Source organism: Rana temporaria, chromosome 1 (assembly GCF_905171775.1).
Source record: "Rana temporaria chromosome 1, aRanTem1.1, whole genome shotgun sequence".
Taxonomy (NCBI): domain Eukaryota; kingdom Metazoa; phylum Chordata; class Amphibia; order Anura; family Ranidae; genus Rana; species Rana temporaria.
In genome coordinates, this window is record NC_053489.1 from 402,980,083 (window position 1) to 403,004,861 (window position 24,779).

General features: G+C 43.7%; 1 protein-coding gene across 2 annotated transcripts in view; it reads left to right on the forward strand.

Annotated features, from left to right (window-relative positions):
• Nucleotides 1–17,266, forward strand: part of APC2 (APC regulator of WNT signaling pathway 2) — a 97,784-nt gene extending 80,518 nt beyond the window's left edge. For both annotated transcript variants that reach the window (XM_040323478.1, XM_040323485.1), the window contains 4 exons: nucleotides 6,292–6,369; nucleotides 6,457–6,573; nucleotides 8,111–8,325; nucleotides 10,838–17,266. In XM_040323478.1, the coding sequence (XP_040179412.1) occupies nucleotides 6,292–6,369; nucleotides 6,457–6,573; nucleotides 8,111–8,325; nucleotides 10,838–15,983 (5,556 nt within the window). In that variant the 3' untranslated portion in view covers nucleotides 15,984–17,266. The remainder of the gene's footprint in view (nucleotides 1–6,291; nucleotides 6,370–6,456; nucleotides 6,574–8,110; nucleotides 8,326–10,837) is intronic.
• The last annotated feature ends 7,513 nt before the right edge of the window (nucleotides 17,267–24,779 follow it).

Consider the following 24,779-nt stretch of genomic DNA (forward strand, 5'->3'; position numbering starts at 1 on the left):
GCTGCAAATCTGTCTGTGTTTAAAGCCATGGTTCACCCTTAGAGGGCACTTTTTAGCCTTAGATTCCTGCTCGTTTTTACTAGGGGAATCGGCTATTTGTTTTAAAATATGAGCATTACTTACCCGTTTACGAGATGCATCCTCTCCGTCGCTTCCGGGTATGGGCTGCGGGAATGGGCGTTCCTTCTTGATTGACAGTCTTCCGAGAGGCTTCCGACGGTCGCATCCATTGCGTCACGATTTTCCGAAAGAAGCCGAACGTCGGTGCGCAGGCGCAGTATAGAGCCGCACCGACGTTCGGCTTCTTTCGGCTACGAGTGACGCGATGGATGCGACCGTCGGAAGCCTCTCGGAAGACTGTCAATCAAGAAGGAACGCCTGCTCCCGAAGACCCATACCCAGAAGCGACGGAAGAAGATGCATCTCGAAAACGGGTAAGTACGGATCATATTTTAATACAAATAGCCGATTCCCCTAGACCGAACGAGCATGAAGCTAAGGGGAAAAGGGGAAAATTTAATAAATGGGTGAACTCCCGCTTTAATATCACAGGCACACTATTTATCTCTATACAAAATAAGGGCAGTTGTGTTCCTTGCTCACTCAGCATTAAGAAGTCTGATCCTTTGGACACAATGGCCTTGACTTACTAAACAGTGATAACACATTCATCACAAAATATCTAATTTATCAGTATGATTTTTGTATACATTTTATTGTTTAATAATATAATTTGATTAATCAAAGAGGGAGATTTCACACAAGTTAACATACAATTTTCAGCATTTATTATTATTTCCCATATTCCTGTATGTTGTGTTTTTTAAGATGCACATCCAAGAGTCTTTTAAAAAATATCCATACTACCCGCTGCCACCACAAATTTTGGAAGAGTTCCACATCCTTTTTGCCCTGACCGTAAAAAAAAAAAACCCTGTGCAGTTTAACCGCTCGGCAGAATGGCACAGCTACGCAAGGCAACGTACCTGTACGTTGCCTTTAAATCATGGCATAGTGGGCACACGCCTGCAGTGTGCTCCATGACCATGCCCGCAGGTCCCGCGCATTCGATGTCTGCCGGTTGCCCGCGATCGTGTAACAGAGTGACAAAACGGGGAGATGCCTATGTAAACAAGGCATTTCCCTGTTCTGCCAAGCATATCGCCGTCATTACTAATAAAAAAAAAATATATAATAAAAATGCCATAAAACTATCCCCTATTTTGTAGACGCTATAACTTTTGCGCAAACCAATCAATCTACGCCTATTGCGATTTTTTTTTTACAAAAATATGTAGAAGAATATATATCAGCCTTGAATACCACCAAAAGAAAGCTCTATTTGAGGGGAAAAAAGGACGTCAATTTTGTTTGGGTCCAAGGTCGCATGACCGCGCAATTGTCAGTTAAAGTGACGCAGTGCTGAATCGCAAAAAGTGCTCTGGTCAGGAAGAGGGTAAATTCTTCCAGGGCTGAGGTCCTCTGAGGGCCTCTTCTCCTCCACTCTTGTTGTTTGGCCCTGTGTCCTCTTACACTCCCTGAGAGTGAATGTTTTTTTTCCTATGCTGGGATCACCATTGAGGTATTCTTAAAGTGCTGTCATGTCCCCTCTCAAGCGTCGCTTCTCCAGCGAGACTAGATAGTGATTGTAATGCCGCATACACACGGTCGGAATTTCCGACAAGAAAAGTTTGATGTGAACTTTTGGTCGCAAATTCCGACCGTGTGTAGGCCCCATTTCTGACAGCAAAAAATTTAGAGCTGGTTCTCAAATTTTCTGGCGAGAAAAGTTCTTGTCTGAAATTCCGATCGTCTGTATGCAATTCTGACGCGCAAAAAAACACACATGCTCAGAATCAATTTGACGCATGCTTGGAATCATTGAACTTCATTTTTCTCGGCTCCATGTAATGTTTTACGTCACTGCATTCTTGATGGTCGGAATTTTGTGTCACAGTGTGTATGCAACACAAGTTTGAGCCAAAATACAGTCAGAAAAAATCCACAGTTTTCTTGTCAGAATTTTCGATCGTGTGTACACGGCATAAGGCCCCATACACACGAGGGGACATGTCTGCGGACCGTTTTCATCGGACATGTCCGCTCTGAGATTTCGGTCTGATGGTTGTACACACCATTAAACCGAAATCCCTGCGGACAGGATACGCGGTGACGTGGCCGTGCCGTCGCCGCAACGATGATGCGGCGACGTGCGTGACCCTGGAAGGTCAATGCTTCCACGAATACGGCGAATCACTTTGACGCATGCGAGGGCTTTCGGCCGAGCGGACATGTCCGGTAAGTCCATTTAGACGACCGAACATGTTCGACGGACAGGCTTCCATTGAGGTATTCTTAAAGTGCTGTCATGTCCCCTCTCAAGCGTCGCTTCTCCAGCAAGACTAGATAGTGATTGTAACCTGTTTTGAATATCGGTACCACATTGGCTTCTCTCCAATCAGCTGGTACAATTCCTGTCAGTATGATGTGGGAAGGGGTAAAATACTGCTCTGAACCTGAAGAAAAGAATAGCTGCTAACACTCAAACAAACAAAGTCTAAGAAAAAATTAGTGTAGCGCTAAATAAGGTACATATTTGTAAGTGCACATAAATGTAATATAATAATAAAAATGAAAAGGTATAAACCACTAAAGCACAATGTGTGCAGTGATAAGATACAAATACACAAATAAATGTGAATCCACTATAAAAGAAAAATAAATAGTGAAATAAATATTTCTACACACAATAAAGTCCACAAAAACAAGAAGGGAGGTCCTCTTCCAGAAGCAGATGAGATCATATACTGTACTTGCAGGAGACTATACAGTTCCCTGTAGTTACTTCTACAAATTCTCAGATATAAATGAGTTGGGTACTCTTACCATCTGAGATGGACACACATGCCATACGGCAGTGGGTCAGTAAGGCTTAAGAACCCTTGGTTCCTCCAAATCCAATGCCATGTGGATGGGAAAACTGGGTGAAGCCAGATGGTAAGTCCCGGATTCTCGACCAACAGACAAATACCCACTGTGCTAGGTTAGTATCTCTTAGGCCCCTTTCACACAAGGGCCTAAGATGATATCCCAGCATTCACCGTACTATCCTGCACATGGGCAGTGTTGACGGCGAGCATCGCTGTCAACACTTCTTGGTTGCCATCACAACGGCGGCATCATGAAAAGTGCATGCCCCATTGTGACGGTATGCACAGGTTCTTCTGCAATGGCTTCCTTATCTCAGCGTCTCCAGGTGTATAATGGCAGATTTCACCTGTTTGCCAACAATTAAAATGGCGGAATTGGATCCGCCCTCATCACGTGACCGGCTGCAGGAGTCACGTGACGAGTAAAATCAGGTGATATTTCGTCGTTTTGCCTTATGAATCGTCTCCTGGGAAGCGTGACGCTGTGCTCCCAGGAGACATTGCGAACACTGGGGCAAACACTGGGGCGCTGAGAGATGAAGCGACATGCCCACTCCCGCGGGAGGAAAACCAGGAAGTGCCTGCTATAGAGTCAGGATTAAAGGTATTACAATGGTGTATATATTTATCGATAGCAAACTTTTTATATACACACTGATCCGCTCTGATTAAGCAGTAGTTTCGATTTAGGGTGACCCTCCACTTTAAAGCAGAAGTCAAGCCAAACAGTTGAAATACATGTATGGTATGCAGACTGTTTCCACACTAAAATATTTAGAATTCTGCTCAGGCATTCTTATGATTTACCCACAGTAACTCTGCAACGATATAACCAAAGGTGACAGTGTTCTACAAAACCTGCAGTCATCTACTCTGAAACAGTATTACCATGCTGGTGCCTTGCCACTGCATTATTACTCTGTAGGCTCCATAGTCCTCACAGGGAGAGCATGTGTCTGAATGGACACTGCAATCCCCAGTGACCCTTGGTGTCCATCTTCGGTGGGGCAACCCTTATGGATAGGGAACCCTGCCAGGGTTTGGCACACTCTTGTGATTGTTGAGGATAGGACAGGTACCCCGCTGGTTAGGGAGAGAGAGAGAAGCTTAGGGAAAGGTTCCTGCTCGAGGAGGGACAGAATAGGGACATTGCTGTATTCTTCCTATTTATCCTGTTTACCAGAGCTGCTGCTGCTACCATCCTCCCGTCAGCCTAGAATAGCCGCTAGCTGTGTTTTTCCAGTCAGCCACCCCTCCAGCAGATGCCATCCTGGTAAAGTAGGCCCTGCCTGCAATAGTGCCTTACTGTGTACCTGTGAGAAACTCTGCTGCATTTTCTGTGCCAATGTTGTGTGACTTCAACTGCAACATGTGCCATTAATCCCTGGACTCTTGACCTATCTGGACCTATGCTGTCTTAGAGCCGAGTAATAGACATTGACAGTGTTATTACAAGTGCTGGTGTTGCTGACATACTGCTGTCACTCTGTACTATAGTATTTCTTCAAATACAAGAACTTACTGTAGGTCTCTGTGTGAGTGTTCCCTAGCTACTGGGTACCACAACTCCTGGCCCTGCCCATATTATGTTTTACAGCTAGTTAAACCATATATACTTTAGTATAACCATATCTATATCTGATTCGGATTATGTATGTCACACTGAAGGAGCACTGTGATAGGCAGGAGGAGAGCCAGGAGAGAGCAGAGCCTTGAAGGCCAAGAGAGTGGAGTTTTTTTTTAGGAGGGGATGATCAACAGTATCAAAGGCTGCAGAGAGGTTGAGTAGTATGAGTATTTTATAGTGCCCATTGGTTTTAGCAGTTATTAGGTCATTAGCGAGTTTCAGTAGGGCAGTTTCAGTGGAGTATAGCAAGCCAAAGCCAGACTGTAAGGGGTCAAGAAGGTTGTTGTCAGTGAGGTAGGAGCTAAGACGGTTGTAGACTAAGCATTCTAAAAGTTTTGATACAAGCGGAAGCAAGGAGATGGGTCTTGAATTGTTCAGGCTGGTGGGATCCAGTGAGGACTTTTTAAGTATGGGGGTGATCAGGGCATGTTTTAGAGGGGAGGGGAAGGTGCCAGTAGAGAGGGAGAGATTGACGATGTGAGAGAGGGAGCATAAGATAGAGGAAGAGGGTGACCGTAGTAGATGTGGGGGAACAGGATCCAGGGGAGAGGTGGTAAGGCGGGCTTCAGGGAAAACTTTAGAGACCTCTTCGGTAGTTGCAAGGTCAAGATAGGAGAGTGTTGAGAGTGGATTAGTACAGGGTATGTTAAGTGGGTTAGATGTCTGTGCAGTGGAGATGTCCCCACGAATTGCATCAATCTTGTTTTTGAAGTGACTGGCAATGTCGTGAGCAGTGAGCGAACTACTGGGTGGAGATGGTGGTGGACAAAGTAGAGAGTTAAAAGTAGAGAAGAGACGACGAGGACTGGAGGACAGAGTATTAAAGCGGAGTTCCACCTAAAAATGGAACTTCCGCTTAATCCACTCCTTGCCCCCTTACATGCCACATTTGGCATGTAATTTTTTGAGGGGGGAGTGGGGGCTTCAGGAGGAGTGGGACTTCCTGTCCCACTTCCTCCTTCCGCCGAGGGGCTAGTAAGGTGAATAGCTTAATCGCCTTACTGCAGCCCCTCCCTGTAGGCGAGCGCCTGTCCAATCGGACGGCGCTTGCGCATGCGCAGTGGGTGCCTGGCGGTGAAGCCGAAAGCTGTCACTGCCGGGTGCCCACACTAGGAATGAAGCCGCCGGCCGGCGAGGGGGGGCGAGGAGCGGAGCCCCGGCCGGCGCGTCACTGGAACCGGGGAGCAGGTAAGTGTCTGTTAATTAAAAGCCAGCAGCTACACTTTTTGTAGCTGCTGACTTTTAATAAACTTAAAGCGGAAGTAAACCCATCGATTTAACAGTTTCAAAAAGCAGTTACATTTCCGGCATGCCGGGATTGCTAACTGTCACATTGGTTGTGCTCTCAACCAAACTGTCAAACCATCCAATGGCTGGTGTCATAACTGATCACATGTGCAGCATCATGGCAGTTGAAGATTAAACAGAGGCCAAGATGGCAGATTCCTTGCCTGAAAATGATAGGTGGGTTTACTTACACTTTAAAAAAAAGGCTGGAACACCCCTTTTAATGAGGGTGACAAAGTAGGTTTGTTTGGCAGCATGGAGGGAGGAATTGTATTTTAAGAAGGCAGATTTATATTGGGTGAATTAAATCACTCATCCCTTATGTTAAATCACTGCTATTCAACAATAAAAAAAAAGCAATGTATTTGTATAACCTGTTATCCTAGTTCATAAGCAGATGAGTTAGAGATTTCACAGTCATATTTACCAAGCCTTGTCTTCTCACAGGCCACATTATGCGCTCGACGTGGCTGCATGCAGGCAATTGTTGCTCATTTGGCTTCAGAAAGTGAAGAACTTCATCAGGTAAGAAGGTTTTTTCTGCGTGAATTCTCTTTTTGAACCAGTGGATCAATATGAAGGCCTAATATGTCAACTGTGTGTATATTACAGGTGGCATCAAGCATACTAAGGAATTTGTCCTGGCGAGCGGATATGAACAGCAAGAAGATTCTGCGTGAAGTGGGCAGCGTTATAAGTTTAATGCAGTGTGCATTGCGTGCCAACAAGGTAAATGGAAAAATAGAGTAATACATAGCTTCACTTCATCGGCTTCCTTTACATATCATATCTATTTGGAAAGGGTCACATACGTTATTTTTACAGGGTCTTCCCATTGCCACATGTGCTCTTTTGGGTGCACATTATTTGTGGTCATTGGTATATGGTGAATGCCAGCTCAGCAGACATGCAAATGTATTCAAATATGTACATAGGCTGCTGCCCTTCAATGCTGCCCAGTAGTTAGCTCCAAAGTTTTTTAAAATTCTGGCATCAACACAGCCAACACCCGTTATAGTGTTCTGTTTTTCTGTTTTAGGTTCTAGTAGATGGTCATTGCGGACCTCGCCTGACCTACAAATCTTTACTGTTGACCCTAGTCTGTTTTGATTCCATATCTCATATTACAATTTGGTTTGACAATATGGGGTAGATTTACTAAAACTGGTGCACTCAGAATCTGGTGCAGCTGTGCATGGTAGCCAATCAGCTTCTAACTCAAGTTTGTTCAAGTAAGCTTTGAAAAGAAAACCTGGAAGCTGATTGGTTTCTATGCAGAGCTGCACCAGGTTTTGCACGCTCCAGTTTTAGTAAATAGCCCCCTATGGATATTTGTTCTCCTGATGTGGTCCTTGTCCCTTCTTACTGCCTCTGGCCCCCTGATGAGAACTTGACCCTATAGCCACATCTTCTAGTGCACTGCTAGCACTGCTGACCTCTTAGATCGATGTTGGGCCTGTCTGCAACTGCTCTTGCAAAGTGAACAGTTTACTTGGCTTTAGTAAATAGACCCAAAAGTCTTAAAGCGCACCTTTAGTCATTTTTGCAACTTTCTATTAAATCTTCTGCCCTTGTTGTTTTAACTTTGGATAGTAAAACATTTTTTTTTTTCTGCCAGTAAATACCTTATACAGCCTACTTCTTGTTTGGTCATTAGCCTAGGCTTATGACGTAATGCACAGCTCTCATTCTCACTCTCGTGAGAGTTTGCCAGGAAGGGAGGGGGGATGAGTCATAAGAGGGGCAATCTATGTGCCTTTGTGTACATCCAGGAAGTGAATAGGCAGCAGCTTCAGCTGCCCACAGTTAACATGGCTGCAGCCAGACTTAGTGGAGAGAGATTTCTGCATATTTGGCAAGTACAGCATCACAGTATATGTAAAGTAATACACAAAGTTGTTTGAGGGAAGCTTCATGATAACAAAGATGTTTTATTACAAATTACGTGAGCAGACTGCAGTTCCTCTTTAAGAAGATCTAATAGATCAATCAACTGCTAGAGGCTGTTATAGATGCTAGCAATAATCAATGTGTTCTCCCAGCGGGGACATCACCCCCCCCCCTTGCTGAGAGAGCACAGTGACCCGTGGTTGCAGGAAAGAAATTTGCTCCATCTATGGCCGGCCTTACGGAAAAGGTGACTGCTGTAGGTGAAGAGAGCTCATCATATCTGAGACATTAGCCAGATTGTTTGGTTAAAAGGTCTGCATCTGTGCATCATATTTTTAGTTTTTTATATTCAAGATTTGTCTTTTTCCTTCCTCAGGAGTCCACACTAAAAAGCGTGTTAAGTGCGTTGTGGAATTTATCCGCCCATAGCACTGAGAACAAGGCCTCTGTCTGCTCAGTTGAAGGTTCCCTTGGGTTTCTGGTGAGCACCCTAACCTACAAGTGTCAGAGCAACTCCTTGTCCATCATAGAGAGTGGGGGAGGCATTCTGAGGAATGTGTCCAGCCTTATTGCCACCCGTGATGACTACAGGTAAATCATTTTTAGCTCTTGATTACTTTATTTAAAAAAAATAAAAATAACTGAGCCCTTACAACCGTGTTTTTTTTTAAGTTGACATCATGGGAATGAGTTTGAATCTTTCCTACGTGTTTATTGCCATCTGTGTCTTTATTTGAGAGAATTCCCCTAACTTTCTGGTAAAGGTTGACACCAGCACAAAAAGATAGGAGGGAAATCTGCAGTGGGAACACAGACAGCAATTAGAACTTGAAAAGTTTGGGAACTCTTTAAAAAATTTGGTATTTTATGGTAATCTCTGACTCCACTGGAGCCTTTTCCCCTTAGGCCTTGTACACACGTTAAGATGTTTTGGTCTGATGTGTGTACACACCATCAGACCAAAATCCCAGTGGACAGAGAACGCGGTGACGTATATGACACCGACGTTCTCTGACGCGGAAGTTCAATGCTTCCACGCATGCGTCGAATCAATTTGACGCATGCGCGGGATTTCGGGCCGCTGGTTATACGTCATAATCAGCGGACATGTCCGATGAGTCATACTGACCATCGGACATGCACGACGGACATGGTTCCAGCGGACAAGTTTCTTAGCATGCTAAGAAACTTTTGTCCGCTGGAAACCTGTCCGCTAGCCCAGGAATCCGGTCCGGGAGGCCCTACACACGGTCGGACATGTCAGCGGAAACTGGTCCGCGGACCAGTTTCAGCAGACATGTTCGGTCGTGTGTACAAGGCCTGACTTTCTGTCCCAGGTACGGGCAATGGAATTTGAGGGGGGAATCTCTCTAATGGTTTCAGCAGCAAAACGTTGTAAAAGTAATATGATTGTTCTCAAAGAATTATTATTTTTTGACTGGAGCTGGGAGCTTGTCTTCTTTGCAGGGAGCCCTTTTAGTGCATTGCCTTAAAGCAGAAGTCAAGCCAAACAGTTGAAATACATGTATGGTATGCAGACTGTTTCCACACTAAAATATTTAGAATTCTGCTCAGGCATTCTTATGATTTACCCACAGTAACTTTGCAACGATATAACCAAAGGTGACAGTGTTCTACAAAACCTGCAGTCATCTACTCTGAAACAGTATTACCATGCTGGTGCCTTGCCGCTGCATTATTGCTCTGTAGGCTCCATAGTCCTCACAGGGAGAGCAGGTGTCTGAATGGACACTACAATCCCCAGTGACCCTTGGTGTCCATCTTCGGTGGGGCAACCCTTATGGATAGGGAACCCTGCCAGGGTTTGACAAACACTTTTGTGAGTGTTGAGGATAGGACAGGTACCCCGCTGGTTAGGGAGAGAGAGAGAAGCTTAGGGAAAGGTTCCTGCTCGAGGAGGGACAGAATAGGGACATTGCTGTATTCCTCTTATTTATCCTGTTTACCGGAGCGGCTGCTGCTACCATCCTCCTGTCAGCCTAGAATAGCCGCCAGCTGTGTTTTTCCAGTCAGCCATCCCTCCAGCAGATGCCATCCTGGTAAAGTAGGCCCTGCCTGCAATAGTGCCTTACTGTGTACCTGTGAGAAACACTTCTGCATTTTCTGTGCCAATGTTGTCTGACTTCAACTGCAACATGTGCCATTAATCCCTGGACTCTTGGCCTATCTGGACCTATGCTGTCTTAGAGCAGAGTAATAGACATTGACAGTGTTATTGCAAGTGCTAGTGTTGCCGACGTACTGCTGTCACTCTGTACTACAGTATTTCTTCAAATACAAGAACTTACACCTATTGTAGGTCTCTGTGTGAGTGTTCCCCAGCTACTGGGTACCACAACTCCTGGCCATGCCCATATTATGTTTTACAGCTAGTTAAACCATATATACTTTAGTATAACCATATCTATTTCTGATTAGGATTATGTATATATATAACACTGGTTGGAAAATTAAGTAGACTTTGTTTTCCACCTTGGTATCAGTATTTCACACCAGTTCATGTGTGTTGGTCATATGCATGGCTTTATTTCTCAAACATTAGGTGCTGAAACTCAACCAAAACCCCCCAAACCCCTCCACCCCCGCACACACACATCCTCCAATTCACATCAAATAGTGAGTGTGGTCAGTCAAATTTCACAAACAGTACGAGGGTCTTAAAGGGGCATTAAATACCAGTATTGCATTACATGCAGAGTGCAGAGCTGTCACTTGTAAACACAGAAACCAGACTTCTGTGTTTACAAGTGATTGTGGTGAGCAGGCACCAAAGGGTCTGAGCCAGAGGTGGTGGCACTGAGACCTGGTCATATGTATGTCTCTTATTGATTAGCGCTATCTGATATATCTGTTGATGGACATCAACTTTATTGTGTTGCTAGTATCGGCTATCTTTCAACTACCCTGGCCAATAATGGTCTATTTAATAGCCAACAATATTATTATTGGACAGGAAATGTCAGATTACTATGCTGGCATATTATATTAACAGCAGTTACTTTGCTTAAAGAATAAATACTTTTGGAAAACATAGAATTTGTTAACAACATAATAAAATATATTTTATTGTTTTGTCTTACAGGCAGATACTACGTGAGCACAACTGTCTCCAGACTTTGCTGCAGCACCTAAAATCCCACAGCTTGACTATTGTTAGCAATGCATGTGGGACTTTATGGAATCTATCTGCTAGATGTCCACAAGATCAGGAACTTCTCTGGGATTTGGGTGCTGTCAGTATGCTACGCAATCTCATCCATTCCAAGCACAAGATGATTGCCATGGGTAGCGCAGCTGCTTTGAGAAACCTGCTTGCACATCGGCCTATAAAATACAAGGATACTTCTGTAATTTCTCCGGGATCTTGCATGCCTTCACTATACATGAGAAAGCAGAAAGCTTTGGAAGCAGAACTTGATGCAAAGCATTTGGCTGAAACTTTTGACTCTATGGATAAACAAGGACTAAAACCCCAACCAATTAAGGGCCCTTTACGGCACATAGAGAGTTTAGTAAAAGATTATGCCTCAGATTCTGGCTGCTTTGATGATGATGAAATACCAAACACTTCCATCAGTGCTGAAACAGGAAATTCTTCTGTACTCTCTATGTACTTAAACTCCTCATTTACTCAGGGGCAAAATGTGCCAAGAACTGGGTCTTTGAGGAAGGGTCTAGACACAGAGAAAGCCAACAGCTTTAAACCAGATCAAAATAAATGCCAGGATGAGATCACTATTGCTGACAAACTGGCTAGTTGTACAGTGGCAAAAATAGAGCGATTGGTAGAAGATATCTCCACAATGCACACTTCCTCTGATGACAGTTTTAGTCTTAGCTCCGAGGATCATTGTGTTGACTGGCCATATGGCTCTGATGAGCTTCATGAAGCCAGGGCTCAGTCTTGTTCTCCTTGTAGACTATCGGAGAACAGTGGCTTAGTGAGGAGAGAAAACCTAAGCAGGGCTCAAGCCCTTTTGCGCTTGAAAACAGCATACACAAGTCTTTCTAATGATAGTCTGAACAGTGGGAGTACAAGTGATGGATACTGTCCTAGAGAACATATGAAACCATGCAGTAAAGCTGCATTTATGGATTACAAAGAAGACCTGCAAAGGTATCAGAAACGTCCTAGTCGACTTGATTTAAAAAATATGTTTGGCATAAAGCCTGAAAGAATTGACATGGATGGTCGTGTTAAACAAGAGCAGAACATTTCAGAACAAAGTGGACAAAGTGATCCTAGGAAAAGACAGCTATTTATCCCTGGACTAAAGAGTATGGCTTTCGAACAGGCAGAAGAAGAACCAACAATGGATAAATCCAGTAGCAAATTTCCTGTAGACACCTCTGTGCATACCATAAAACTTTCTCCTTCTTACAAGCATATTTCTGGACTTGACAGTTTAGCAAAGAATGGGACTGGATTTGCTGGTAATATTTTGCATCATACACTTTCCATGAAGAAAAAGGCCTGGCTGCACCCATCTCAAACCTCTGATACAGTTTCAAAAGCTTTAGAAACAGCCTCCGCTCACTCCTCCTCAAATGGAGAGCAAGAGTCCCTGCAAAAATATGCAGTTGAAGGGACTCCCATATGTTTTTCTAGATGCAGCTCCCTCTCTTCCCTTTCATCTGGAGACAACCTCTTGGATGGACAAAGCCGCAGTGAAAATGAGATGGACAGTGACTCCTCCTTGGAAATTCTTGAAGTGGAGGATGGACAAATGGATCTTAATAAGTGCAATCAGGGTCGACAGAAACTTATGGGGAAAAATGATGTTTCTCCTAGTTCATCTCAGCCTATTGCTATTCCCCCAACACAGCCAGAAAAACATTTCCTCCGGGACCTTTCACCTTCAAGAAATGAAGATATGACACCATCAAGCTCCTCAGAAAACTACATTCAGGAGACACCATTAGTGATGAGTCGCTGCAGCTCAGTCAGTTCTTTAGGAAGCTTTGAGAGTCCTTCCATTGCTAGTTCAATTCAAAGTGATCCATGTAGTGAGATGATTAGTGGAACAATAAGCCCCAGTGAGTTGCCAGACAGCCCTGGACAGACCATGCCACCAAGTAGAAGCAAAACTCCAAGTTTTGACCCCGGTAACTACCTAGAAAAGGAGGCTAATCAGTTTAACATCCAGTGGGAAAACAATGTGAAGAAGTTCATGGAGATAACTGATTTTAAAGAAAGGTTCCAGATTCCAAGAGATATTGACTCAATGATTTACTTTACAGTGGAAAAACCTACAGAAAACTTTTCATGTGCTTCCAGTTTAAGTGCTCTTCCCTTGCACGAACACTATATCCAAAAGGATGTGGAACTTAAACTCATCCCTCCATTTCCTGAGAAAAATACTTTGAACTTTGTAGCACATGAAAAACATGGAGACAGTCATGAAGAAAGAATCCTGGGATTTATGAAAAAATCAGAAATTGATCTTGTTTCAGATGATGATATTGACATTCTGAAAGAGTGTATCCACTCTGCTATGCCCACAAAGCTTTGCAAAATGACAACATCAATGCTTTCTGGACACCTTGTGAATGCTCAGACCAAAAAACCAGTTCAGCTACCAGTGTACATGTTGGTTCCTGCTCACTCACAGCTGGCAGTAAATAAAGGCTATGGTTCCAAAAAAGAATTAATTAATGATAACTCTTCTTTCACAGACTCAGCAGAGGGAACACCTGTGAATTTCTCCAGTGCAACTTCTCTTAGTGATGAAACTTTGCAGTACCCCATTAAAGAAAGTCAAGATCTCAGACAAAGGCCAAGTAGTCAAATGCAAATGAGAGATTTAGGAGCAGTATTAGATCATCATCAGAGAGAAGAAAGAACACTGTTTTCAACAGACAATTTTGCAGGACTAACAAAGATCAATAACAAAGCTGGCATATCTACAAATAGTGCTTATACATTGAAAACACCTCAAACAGCAGACACAATAAAGGGCACTGAAACACGCCATAGAAATCCTTCCAAATGTATTGGAAGTACTGAGAGAGTATCTGCTTCAGCTAGTCCCTCGAGATTAGAAATAAAGCAAGGAGAAAATGTTCATGCGAATTTAGCTTTCCAGTCTTTTTGTCATACTACACCAACAGAGGAAGCAGTATACTGCTTCTTTGAGGATGATGTTAATTTGATAAACTCAAGTAAAGATGTCCAAAGAAAAAAAACTGAGCCATCGAAATCTCCACGAAAATATCAATATTCTGGAAAAACAAAGCGAGAGTCCAAGGAGCCTGTAAGTAGAAGCAATTTGTCTACTTCTAAGTTCAGTAATTATATAGAGGATGAGCCTATGCCTTGTTACTCTCTCAGCTCTTCATTGAGCTCCCTTAGTGACATAGACCATGTAAGCAGCCAGTGTAAATTAAATAAACACGTTAAAAATTCCTCTAGGCAACAAGGTTGGACATCTAGCACTCGTACTGAGAGAAAAGACTCCTCAGCTAACTTCACATCGGATGAAGAAAAAAGTTCTTCAGTGATGCCCAGAAAGAGAAGGCTCTCAGCTCGGAAAAGAAAGCACAAACTTAAAAATAGTGAGAAAAAGGAAGTTCAGCTAACCACATCTGAGCAAAAGACACAAGAAGAAGACTTGTCTGATCTAGATAGTGTGGACTGGGAAGCAATTAAGGAGGGGGCTAACTCAATAGTCAGCTGGATACATCAAGCTACAGCTTCTATTTCTGGGGAATCGTCGGCTATTTCTAGAGGTCCATCTTTTGACTCCCTTATGTCTAGCCCTTCTGTCTCCACTCAACAAAGTTTGTATGGACAGCACAAGCAAAACAGAGATAGGTCTCTGAGTTCCAAAAATGGGGCTTCAAGTCAACTATCTAGTAGTAGTGAAAGCTCCAGAAGTAACAGAGGAAGGAGAGTGTTTAATCAAGGCCAAAAGCAAACATCTAATATTCCTATGGTCCTGCGTGGAAGGACAGTGATTTACATGCCAGCACAAGATAAAGAAACAGGTAGCAAGCAATGTTACCAGTATAACCAACCTCAGGAAGATACAAAAGTCAGTAACTCTATGCGTTCTCGGAGTCTTCACCGCCTTGGGAACTCTGAAATTGCAGAGGAGATGACCTTGCCAAAAAGAAGTGCAACACCTCCAGCTCGTATCGGTACTGTGCCATCCCAAAGCTCCTCCAGCAATTCCACACCTTCTCGAAAAGCACAATCTCCAGTGACTCCACCTTCTCCAAATTCAAAAGGAGTCCGGAATCCTCAGACTCCTGGAAATAAAACTCAGAAGTCCCCTGTACGAATCCCATACATGAGGAAAGCAAGTCCTCGAGCTTCACCTGGTCCATCCCCACTGGCTGTGGAGCCTTTTACTGCTAGTTCTCGTCAAAGCCCGAGCAAAAGGCCCACTGCCCAAAGCAGTCGACTTAATCAAATGAGAAACAGTGAGACTGACAAATCAGGAATCCTGCGTCAATTAACGTTCATTAAAGAGTCAGCAGGAGGAATGAAGCGACAACATTCAGATTTGTCTGTATCGCAGAGACAAAACAGAGCTCCCCCCCGAAGCAATGCCGCTTTACCTGCTGTTTTTCTCTGTTCCTCCCGCTGTGAGGAACTCAAAGCACACAAATGTCCCAAACCTAAATCTCCATCACCCCCAAACCGTCCACCAAGAAGAACAAGTTCTGAGAGTCCATCTCGACTTCCTGTCCGAAATATGCCACCACCACCAGAGCCTTTCAAAAGATATTCCTCTTCCCCTCACATTAACCTTCCATGGTCACGTGTAGAGGGAAAGACAGGCCATAGCACCTCAAAAAATGAAGAAAAAAGAGTTCCAAGGATTGACTCTTCTCCAGGCTCAGGGAGAGCAACTTGGAGAAGGATCCGTGATGAAGATATCCCACATATACTAAGAAGCACTTTGCCTGCCTGTGCATTGCCACTTTCTGAGGAGCATAGTGAGCCACGAAGGAAAACAAGTGATGCTGTAGTCCAGACAGAGGACATCAACATAACCAAGACCAACTCCAGCACCTCACCTACAATAGAGAGTAGAAATAGGACCAGCATAAACTCAACACTTATGTCAGAGTCAGGGAAGGGGACCTCATCTGTTGTGAACTTGCCCACAAGCAGACACAGCTCCCCCAGTAGGGCAGCCAGAGTTACTCCATTTAACTATGTACCAAGCCCTATTGTAACAGCAACAAAGGAGGCAGTTGGTAAAGTAACTAGTGAGTGATTGCAGAGACAAGAAACACGTATTATAAAGGTGCTCCGGTAAAAATTGCACAGATTATGAGGTCAAGTTCCAGTTTGTAGGACCTGGATATTTTGGCTTGTTGCTTCCTTACTGTCCTGCTGCTGACCTGTGAACTCAGTGCATGTTAAAAATGAGACATGCACCGTTTTATGCCACTTTCCAGAGGTGGTCACATCATAGACTTTTGATGCAGATGACTTTGGCACTTTATGACTACTGACGAATCTGAATCTGTTCCTATGGGCAATAAAACAACAATCTGCCATTGCTCTAAGTGAAATAACTTACTATGTGGGCTTGTTTGCTAGAGAAAAGGCTCTCCTACCATATATGAAATGCTGCCAGATCATTGATGCTAGTACAAAATAAAAAATGTAAGATGTTTGGGTGACCACATTACATTTTGCATTGTTTCCAGGTAAAATTCTAAAGCCATTCTCTTAAGATAACAAATCATCTTGAATTTTGATTGGTAAACCTGTTGAAAACCTTAAAAGTAAACCTGAAAATGCTTTAAAGCAAAGCCTTAATCTGTGTGTAGGCTGCATGATCATACACATTTCAAACGCTGTTGTAAACTGTAACCATAGCACAGCTTAAAAATAAAAGGGGATATACCAGAGAATGGTAGAAAAGAGTGCTTGCTCTAAACCTGCAGACTGATAATGACATAAATGCTTCAGCAATCCTTTTTCCCTATTGCCAAATTAAAAGTTATGTACATTTTACAAATGTTAAAGAGAGCAACTGACTATTACTAGTCTCGGGAATTTAAACTCTGTACATTTGGAACATTATTTGCTTGTTTTTGCTCTTTTATGGTATACAAATGTGTATCCCATGTGCCAAGCTTTTTAGAATTTATTTGTCACTTGTAGAATATCATATTCTAACTTTTAGTAGTCAAGGCTAGAAAGTGATGTTATACCTTAATGTGTGAAACTCAGACCAATTCACTTTCATCGAGCTGAGAAGGACACATAACAAATGTACACACTGCTCCCAATCTGCAGCCAGTATGAATATTGCATATGTTTATGCAATGCTATTCCTTACTGATTTTTGCTTATTAGCATGGATCAATGGTGTAATTGCTGGAGGTATGCAGAAGGGAGGTTGTCAAGGATTTATTTGTAATGCTAGCACAAAGCAGCAGCTTTGCATTTCATTATTTTTAGATTTATTTTATTGGTAGTAGAAATGTCAATTTTTTGTTTATTCTATATGAAATGTAAAAATAAAGTTGCAATTTATGAAAGTTACTGGTGTGTTCTGTTAACTTTCCTAATTTTCATGAATTACTGATTAGATTTGACAAGACTCCACTCTGTAATGGTCTAGAAAACTTTCTATTTCAGTATATGTGAAGTATACAAAAGGTACAACAACAGATGGACTTTTAAGATACCTGACAGCTGACAATATGTAGTATAAAAAAGTATTTTTTATTTATTTACAATAATAAAAGATAAAAAAAATACATTAAAAATAAGGAATAAGCATTTTTCCCATCTATATTAATGTCTGATAAACAAATTTAAGATTTCAGTTTTAATCCTAATCCCAGTCACACTACCCTCTCCTGAATAACATCTACATCAATATATACATATTGAAATCAATCGAAATTGAGGTTAAAATATGTAGAGTACCAAACTGGGTGTGGAATTAGCTTTCAACTCAACATGATTCCTGGAAAAAAAATCCTCTTCATGAGTGGTATGAATGAGGTAAGGCTGGAACATGCCTGGGAAAGTAAGAGATGGTGCAGATTCAACATCACATGTCTTTTCTCTCCCAGAGACATCTACACACAGATACAGACCAGAAAGCTCACCATAGATCTTGCCCAGCATTGAGCACTATTTGAACTCTGATGTGTCAGACATTCCCATGACATGCAGCCCAACTAAAAAAAAAAACAGAAAGGGGTATTAGGAACAAAGCAGTAATAGGAAGCTTATGCGTTCTTCAAAATAGCAGGCAAAATTAAATACATTTCCCCCATTGAAAATTACCCCACTTCTACTCAACTTGATGTCTAAAAACAGGAAGCAGACAACCTGCCACCCCTGAATTAATGAACCTCCTATACCTGGCTGTACCTTCCTGCTGCAAAAAAATACCCAAGTACACAGGGATCCCACCTGCTCAGTAGACAGGCTATTAACATCTTAGAGGGGGAAATCAAGGTTAATCCTGTTAATCCTGTACCTCGCAGCAGAATATCAGGATTCCTTTGACAAGATAGTTATACAATTAGAAGTGGTGTTTAACCAAGTGGTAACCAATCGGTAACTTAATCGACAGACAGCAGAGTGGGAGAATCAACTCTGCAATATGCACTGGAGCCGAAATACATAGCAACAGAAATTTGCCATAGGGAGAGGGGTTGAGTAGAACGGCTGGGCTGGGATAATGCAGTCAGATGGATGAAGGAAAATTTTGTAGGTGCACTGCTGTCAAAGTCAGAAATTTCTTGCAAGTGGAAGATAGAAGCAACCCCAATTTGAGATAGCACCAAACTGTTAGAAGCAGCCATAGCGTGTTAAAAGCAGAGATATATAGGTTCAAATGCTGAGAAATGGATAGACCCACCTGCAATCAAAAAGCTGGGTTCATGGGGAACTGACAGAAGGGATGACTCACCTACAGACAGAGGTATCCACATTCAAGCTCAGAAAGTAATAATCCTCTGAGGGGCAAGGAGGGCATGCACCCTCATGGAGAAGGTGAAAAGCATTTTAGGAGCATCCAAGGCAGACAATGTTACCACCCCCATTGAGGGGCTGTTGAATTGGACCATCTCCAGAGAGACCTCTACAAATATACACAGTAAAAGGTATTAAACTAGAATGCCCTGCTGCCAGGCGTCAAGTAGCAGGGTGGCAAAGTGGAACGATTCCCCATCCAATAATCCAAGATATGAAAGATGCATCTGATAAACTAGAAATCCCTGACATCACTACGAGATAATCCTAAGAGCAGATTTCAGAAGAACCCCATCTCTTTTCCTGGAAGAGGATACCTGTGCAGCGGCACAGAGGGAGGATCCAGGGGGTTGCCCCATAATAGTGATGATGCGGTTAGTTGGCAAGAAACCAACAAACTGCTGTGTGGTCCCATCTCTTCCTGAGGGATGGTATACTGTACCACAGAAAAAATTGTTTCCCCATGACTCTCCAGTGACCTATGAAGGGTCCGGGCCCTTTCTGTGGCATGGAGAATCCACATAGAAGCGTGTAACTGGGGTGTCCACAAATCAATGTGTGTGGATCTGTTCTCGATGGCTCAACAAGTTTGCCAGCACTGCTCAATATCAAAGAATGCACAGGCTCGAATTCCACCTCTGACTTTGCACATGTCTGCCCCAATGGAAGTACTAACAATTTTCCATAGTTACATAGTTAGGTTAAAAAAGACACAAGTCCATCTAGTTCAACAAAAAAAAGCAGGGGAAAAAATATTTCCTGATCCCCCAAGAGGCAATCAAATTTTCCCTGAATCAACTTTACCTATAAATGTTAGTACCCAGTTATATTATGTACATTTAGGAAAGAATCCAGGCCTTTTTTAGAGATGAAATTATGTTTATTAGAATTTTAACAAGTTATACATGAACAGCATAAGGTGTCACAGTCAGGGTACAGTCATGAATACGTAGTGGTAGAGAGTCAGCCCAATGGCTATCGCCCACAGCAGGACTCCCACCAGCATATAACACAACAGGAACAATTATGACAAGAACCCGAAACAAAAAATTGTGAGCGGCCAAAATGGCCTCTTAGTAGGTGACAACATTGCAACCAGAGTCTCCAGGAAGGAAACAATAAAATCAACAGAAAAAAATGACACATAGGACAAAAAAGAACCAAGGCCGAAAAAAACAAAAAAAAACACAAGAAAAATAAGAATAAAAATGGGGGGGGGGGGGTAAGAATCAGTGGCATGAGAGGGCGGGGAGGAAGGGGGAAGGAGAGAAGAAAGAGAGAGAATATAAGGAAAGGAGGGAAGAGGAAAGAAAACCAGAGGGGGATCATGGGGGAGTGTGAGAGTTGCTGAGGGGGCAAATGGAAAAAACAATGTAAATAAAGTGGGGGGGGGGAACCTAGTTTATCTTAAGGAGGTGACACAGACGTAGGCAGTCAGGGGTGATCATGGTTGGGTGGACAACATGTTCGCCAGGGTGTCAGAGGAAGAGAAGTGGAGCCAGACGAGCCATAGCATTGTATACTTATCAAGTGTCGTTGTCAAGAGCCAGCATCTCCTCCATTCTCATGGTATCGTTCATAATAGAGACCCAGCATGACAATGGAGGAGTTGCAGTCGACTTCCAGTAGGAAGGTATGAGCTGTCTTGCTGAAGACATGAAGAAACGGAGGAGGCTCCGCCTCTGCGATTTAACAGAACCAGGCAGGATAGAGAGAAGAGCAATTTTAGGTGAGGGAACCAGTGATTTATCGTAGACTTTGTTGTAACATTCAAATACCTGAGTCCAGAAGGGGCGGATCCTCTCACAATCCCACCAGACATGTAGATAAGTCCCCACAGCAGCGGAACTCCAGGCCTTTTTTAAAGCAATCTACTGAGCTTGCCAGAACCACCTCTGGAGGGAGTCTATTCCACATTTTCACAGCTCTTATGCCTCGTACACATGACCAGGATTCCCGACGGGAAAAGATACGTCGGAAATCACGGGGGAAAACCCGAGAACCTGCTTTGTAACTTTTCCCCCGTACACACGAGAGGTTTTCCCGTCGGGAAAACTCTGATGAGAGCTTTGGTCGGGAATCCCGACCGTGTGTATGCTCCATTGCAGTTTTTCCCATAGGAAAACTGCCAAAAACTGCCGGGGAAAAGTCAGCCGGGAATCCCATCGGGGAAAAAGAGAGCAGGTTTCTTTTTTTTTGTCCGGCGGTTTTTGGGCAGTTTTCCCATCTGCGAGGATCATACACATGGCTGGGATTCCCGGCCAAAAGCTCTCCTCGCAGTTTTCCCATTGGAAACCCAATCGTGTGTACAAGCATTACTGTAAATAAACCTTTCTGTATTTGGAGATTAAATCTTTTTCCTCTAGACATAAAAAGTGTTTTCTGTGATGACCTAAAAGTGAATAACTCAACACCAAGTTCACTATATGGGCCACTTATATATTTATACATGTTGATCATATCCCCCCCTTAATCTCCTCTTCTCAAGAGTGAATAAATTCAGTTCCTCTAATCTTTGTCCATAGCTGAGCTCCTCCATGCCTCTTATCAGTTTGGTTGCCCTTCTCTGCACTTTCTCCAGTTCCCCAATATCTTTTTTGAGAACTGGTGCCCAAAACTGAACTGCATATTGCAGATGAGGTCTTACTAATGATTTTTAAAGGGGCAAAATTATATCTCTCTCTCTCTGGAGCCCATACCTCTCTTAACCACTTAAAGCGGTCCTCCACCCTAAAGTGGAGTCCCGCTGATCGGAACCCTCCCCCCCTCCGGTGTCACATTTGACACCTTTCAGGGGGGAGGGGGGTGCAGACACCTGTCTAAAGACAGGTATTTGCACCCACTTCCGGCCACACGCTACGGGCGAAAGACGGGCATTCCGTCACATCCCGTCTGTCGCCCGTTGTGTGCTGGGAACACTCGGCTCCCAACACACAGCGTGTGAGCCAATTGGCGGGCGCAGCGCGACTCGCGCATGCGCCGTAGGGAACCGGGCAGTGAAGCCGCAGCGCTTCACTTCCTGGTTCCCTGAGCGTGGATGGAGGGGGGAGCAGCAGAGAGACGAGCGATCGCTCGTGCTCTGCTGCGATCAGCGCTGGACTCCAGGACAGGTAAGTGTCCTAATATTAAAAGTCAGCAGCTGCAGTATTTGTAGCTGCTGGCTTTTAATATTTTTTCCCCGTGACACATCCGCTTTAAGGACCGCCTCATGTACATATACGTCAGCAGAATGGCACAGGCAGGCACATCAACGTATATATACGTGCCCTGCTTGACGTGGGTCGGGGGTCCGATCGGGACCCCCCCCGTACATGCGGCGGTCCCCGTGGCTTCAGGAGCGATCCGGGACGACGGCGCGGCTATTTGTTTATAGCCGCTCCGTCGCGATCGCTCCCCGGAGCTGAAGAACGGGGAGAGCCGTGTGTAAACACGGCTTCCCCGTGCTTCACTGTGTCTGCGCATCGATCGCGTCATTCTCTTTATAGGGAAGACACGATCGATGACGTCATTCCTACAGCCACACCCCCCTACACTAGTAAACACATACACAGTGATCCCTAAATGTTACAGCGCCCCCTGTGTTTAACTCCCAAACTGCAACTGTCATTTTCACAATAAAGAATGCAATTTAAATGCATTTTTTGCTGTGAAAATGACAATTGTCCCAAAAATGTGTCAAAATTGTCCGAAGTGTCCGCCATAATGTCGCAGTCACGAAAAAAATCGATGATCGCCGCCATTAGTAGTAAAAAAATAAAAATAAATAAAAATGCAAAAAAACTATCCCCTATTTTGTAAACACTATAAATTTTGCGCAAACCAATCGATAAACGCTTATTGCGATTTTTTTTACCAAAAATAGGTAGAAGAATACGTATCGGCCTAAACTGAGGAAAAAAAAAATGTTATATATGTTTTTGGGGGATATTTATTATAGCAAAAAGTAAATAATATTGCATTTTTTTCAAAATTGTCGCTCTATTTTTGTTTATAGAGCAAAAAATAAAAACCGCAGAGGTGATCAAATACCACCAAAAGAAAGCTCTATTTGTGGGGAAAAAAAGACGCCAATTTTGTTTGGGAGCCACGTCGCACGACCGCGCAATTGTCTGTTAAAGCGACGCAGTCCCGAACTGTAAAAACCCCTTGGGTCTTTAGGCAGCATTTTGGTCCGGGGCTTAAGTGGTTAATACAAGAAAGGACTTTGCTCACTTTGGAAAACGCAGCTTTGCATTGAATGCTATTATTGAGCTTATTATCTACCAAAACCCCAAGATCCTTCTCCACCATTGATTCCCTCAGTTGTACTCCCCCTAGTATGTATGATGCATGCATATTCTTATCCCCAAGTGCATAACTTTACATTTATCAACATTAACCAGTTGGTAACCGCCCTATAGCCAAAATACGGCTACAGAGCGGTTCCTGTACTCTAGGAGGGCGTCAATGTACGTCCTCCCAGAGACTGCGTTGTGCGCGCCCGAGCGGGCGCGCACACGCGATCGCCGGTGCTCGCCGGGTCTACGGGACCCGCAGCAACAGCACTCGCGGTAAGGAGCCAATGGAAGCGGCTCCTTACCACGTGATCGCGCCGTCCAATGACGGCGCGATCACTTGTAAACAAACCGGCGTCATGTAATGACGCCGGTTCCTCCCTCTCCTCTCTGTACCGTTCGGTACAGTGTGAGAGGAGAGGGAGGGGGGGGGATCGGGCGGCAGCAGCAGCCGCCGCACTGTGGGCTGGATCTGTGACAATTGCAGTCACAGATCCAGCCATCCCTGCGCAATACTCTGCAGTAAAAAAAAAATAATGATGAGTGCAATACCCCACCCCATACTCTGCAATACCCCACCCCATACTCTGCAATACCCACCCTGGGGGGGTGGGTATTGCAGAGTATGGGGTGGGGTATTGCAGAGTATGGGGTGGGGTATTGCAGAGTATGGGGTGGGGTATTGCAGAGTATTGCACTCATCATTTTTTTTATTTTACTCTGCAATACCCACCCACCCATACTCTGCAATACCCACCCACCCATACTCTGCAATACCCACCCCCCCATACTCTGCAATACCCCCCCCCCCCATACTCTGCAATACCCCCCCCCATACTCTGCAATACCCCCCCCCATACTCTGCAATACCCCCCCCATACTCTGCAATCCCCCCCCCATACTCTGCAATCCCCCCCCCATACTCTGCAATACCCCCCCATACTCTGCAATACCCCCCCCCATACTCTGCAATACCCCCCCCCATAATCTGCAATACCCCCCCATACTCTGCAATACCCCCCCAATACTCCGCAATACCCTCAATACTCCAATACCTTGCAATACGTCGCCTATGGGGATTTTTAAGTAGCAACGTTTGGCGCAATTTCACGAGCGTGTGCAATTTTGAAGGGTGACATGTTGGGTATCTATTTACTCGGCGTAACTTCATCTTTCATATTATGCAAAAACATTGGGCTAACTTTACTGTTTTTTTTTTTTTTTTAAGCACAAAACTGTTTTTTTTTTTAAAAACACGCGTTCAAAAAATTGCTGCGAAAATACCGTGCAAGATAAAAAGTTGCAACAACCGCCATTGTATTCTCTAGGGTCTTTGAAAAAAAAGCATATATAATGTTTTGGGTTTCTATGTAATTTTTTTAGCAAATAAATGATGATTTTTACATGTAGGAGAGAAATGTCAGAATTGGCCTGGGTGCTCCAGAACGCCTGATGGTGCTCCCTGCATGTTGGGCCTCTCTATGTGGCCACGCTGTGTAAAAGTCGCAAACATGTGGTATCGCTATACTCGGGAGGAATAGCAGAATGTGTTTTGGGGTGTAATTTGTAGTATGCATATGCTGTGTGTGAGAAATAACCTGCTAATATGACAGAAACTAGATTTTTTTTTTTTTTTTTTACAGAATTTTCAGTCTTTTTTCTTTTATAGCGCAAAAAATAAAAACCGCAGAGGTGATCAAATACCACCAAAAGAAAGCTCTATTTGTGGGAAAAAAAGGACAAAAATTTCAGATGGGTACAATGTTGTATGACTGAGTAATTGTCATTCA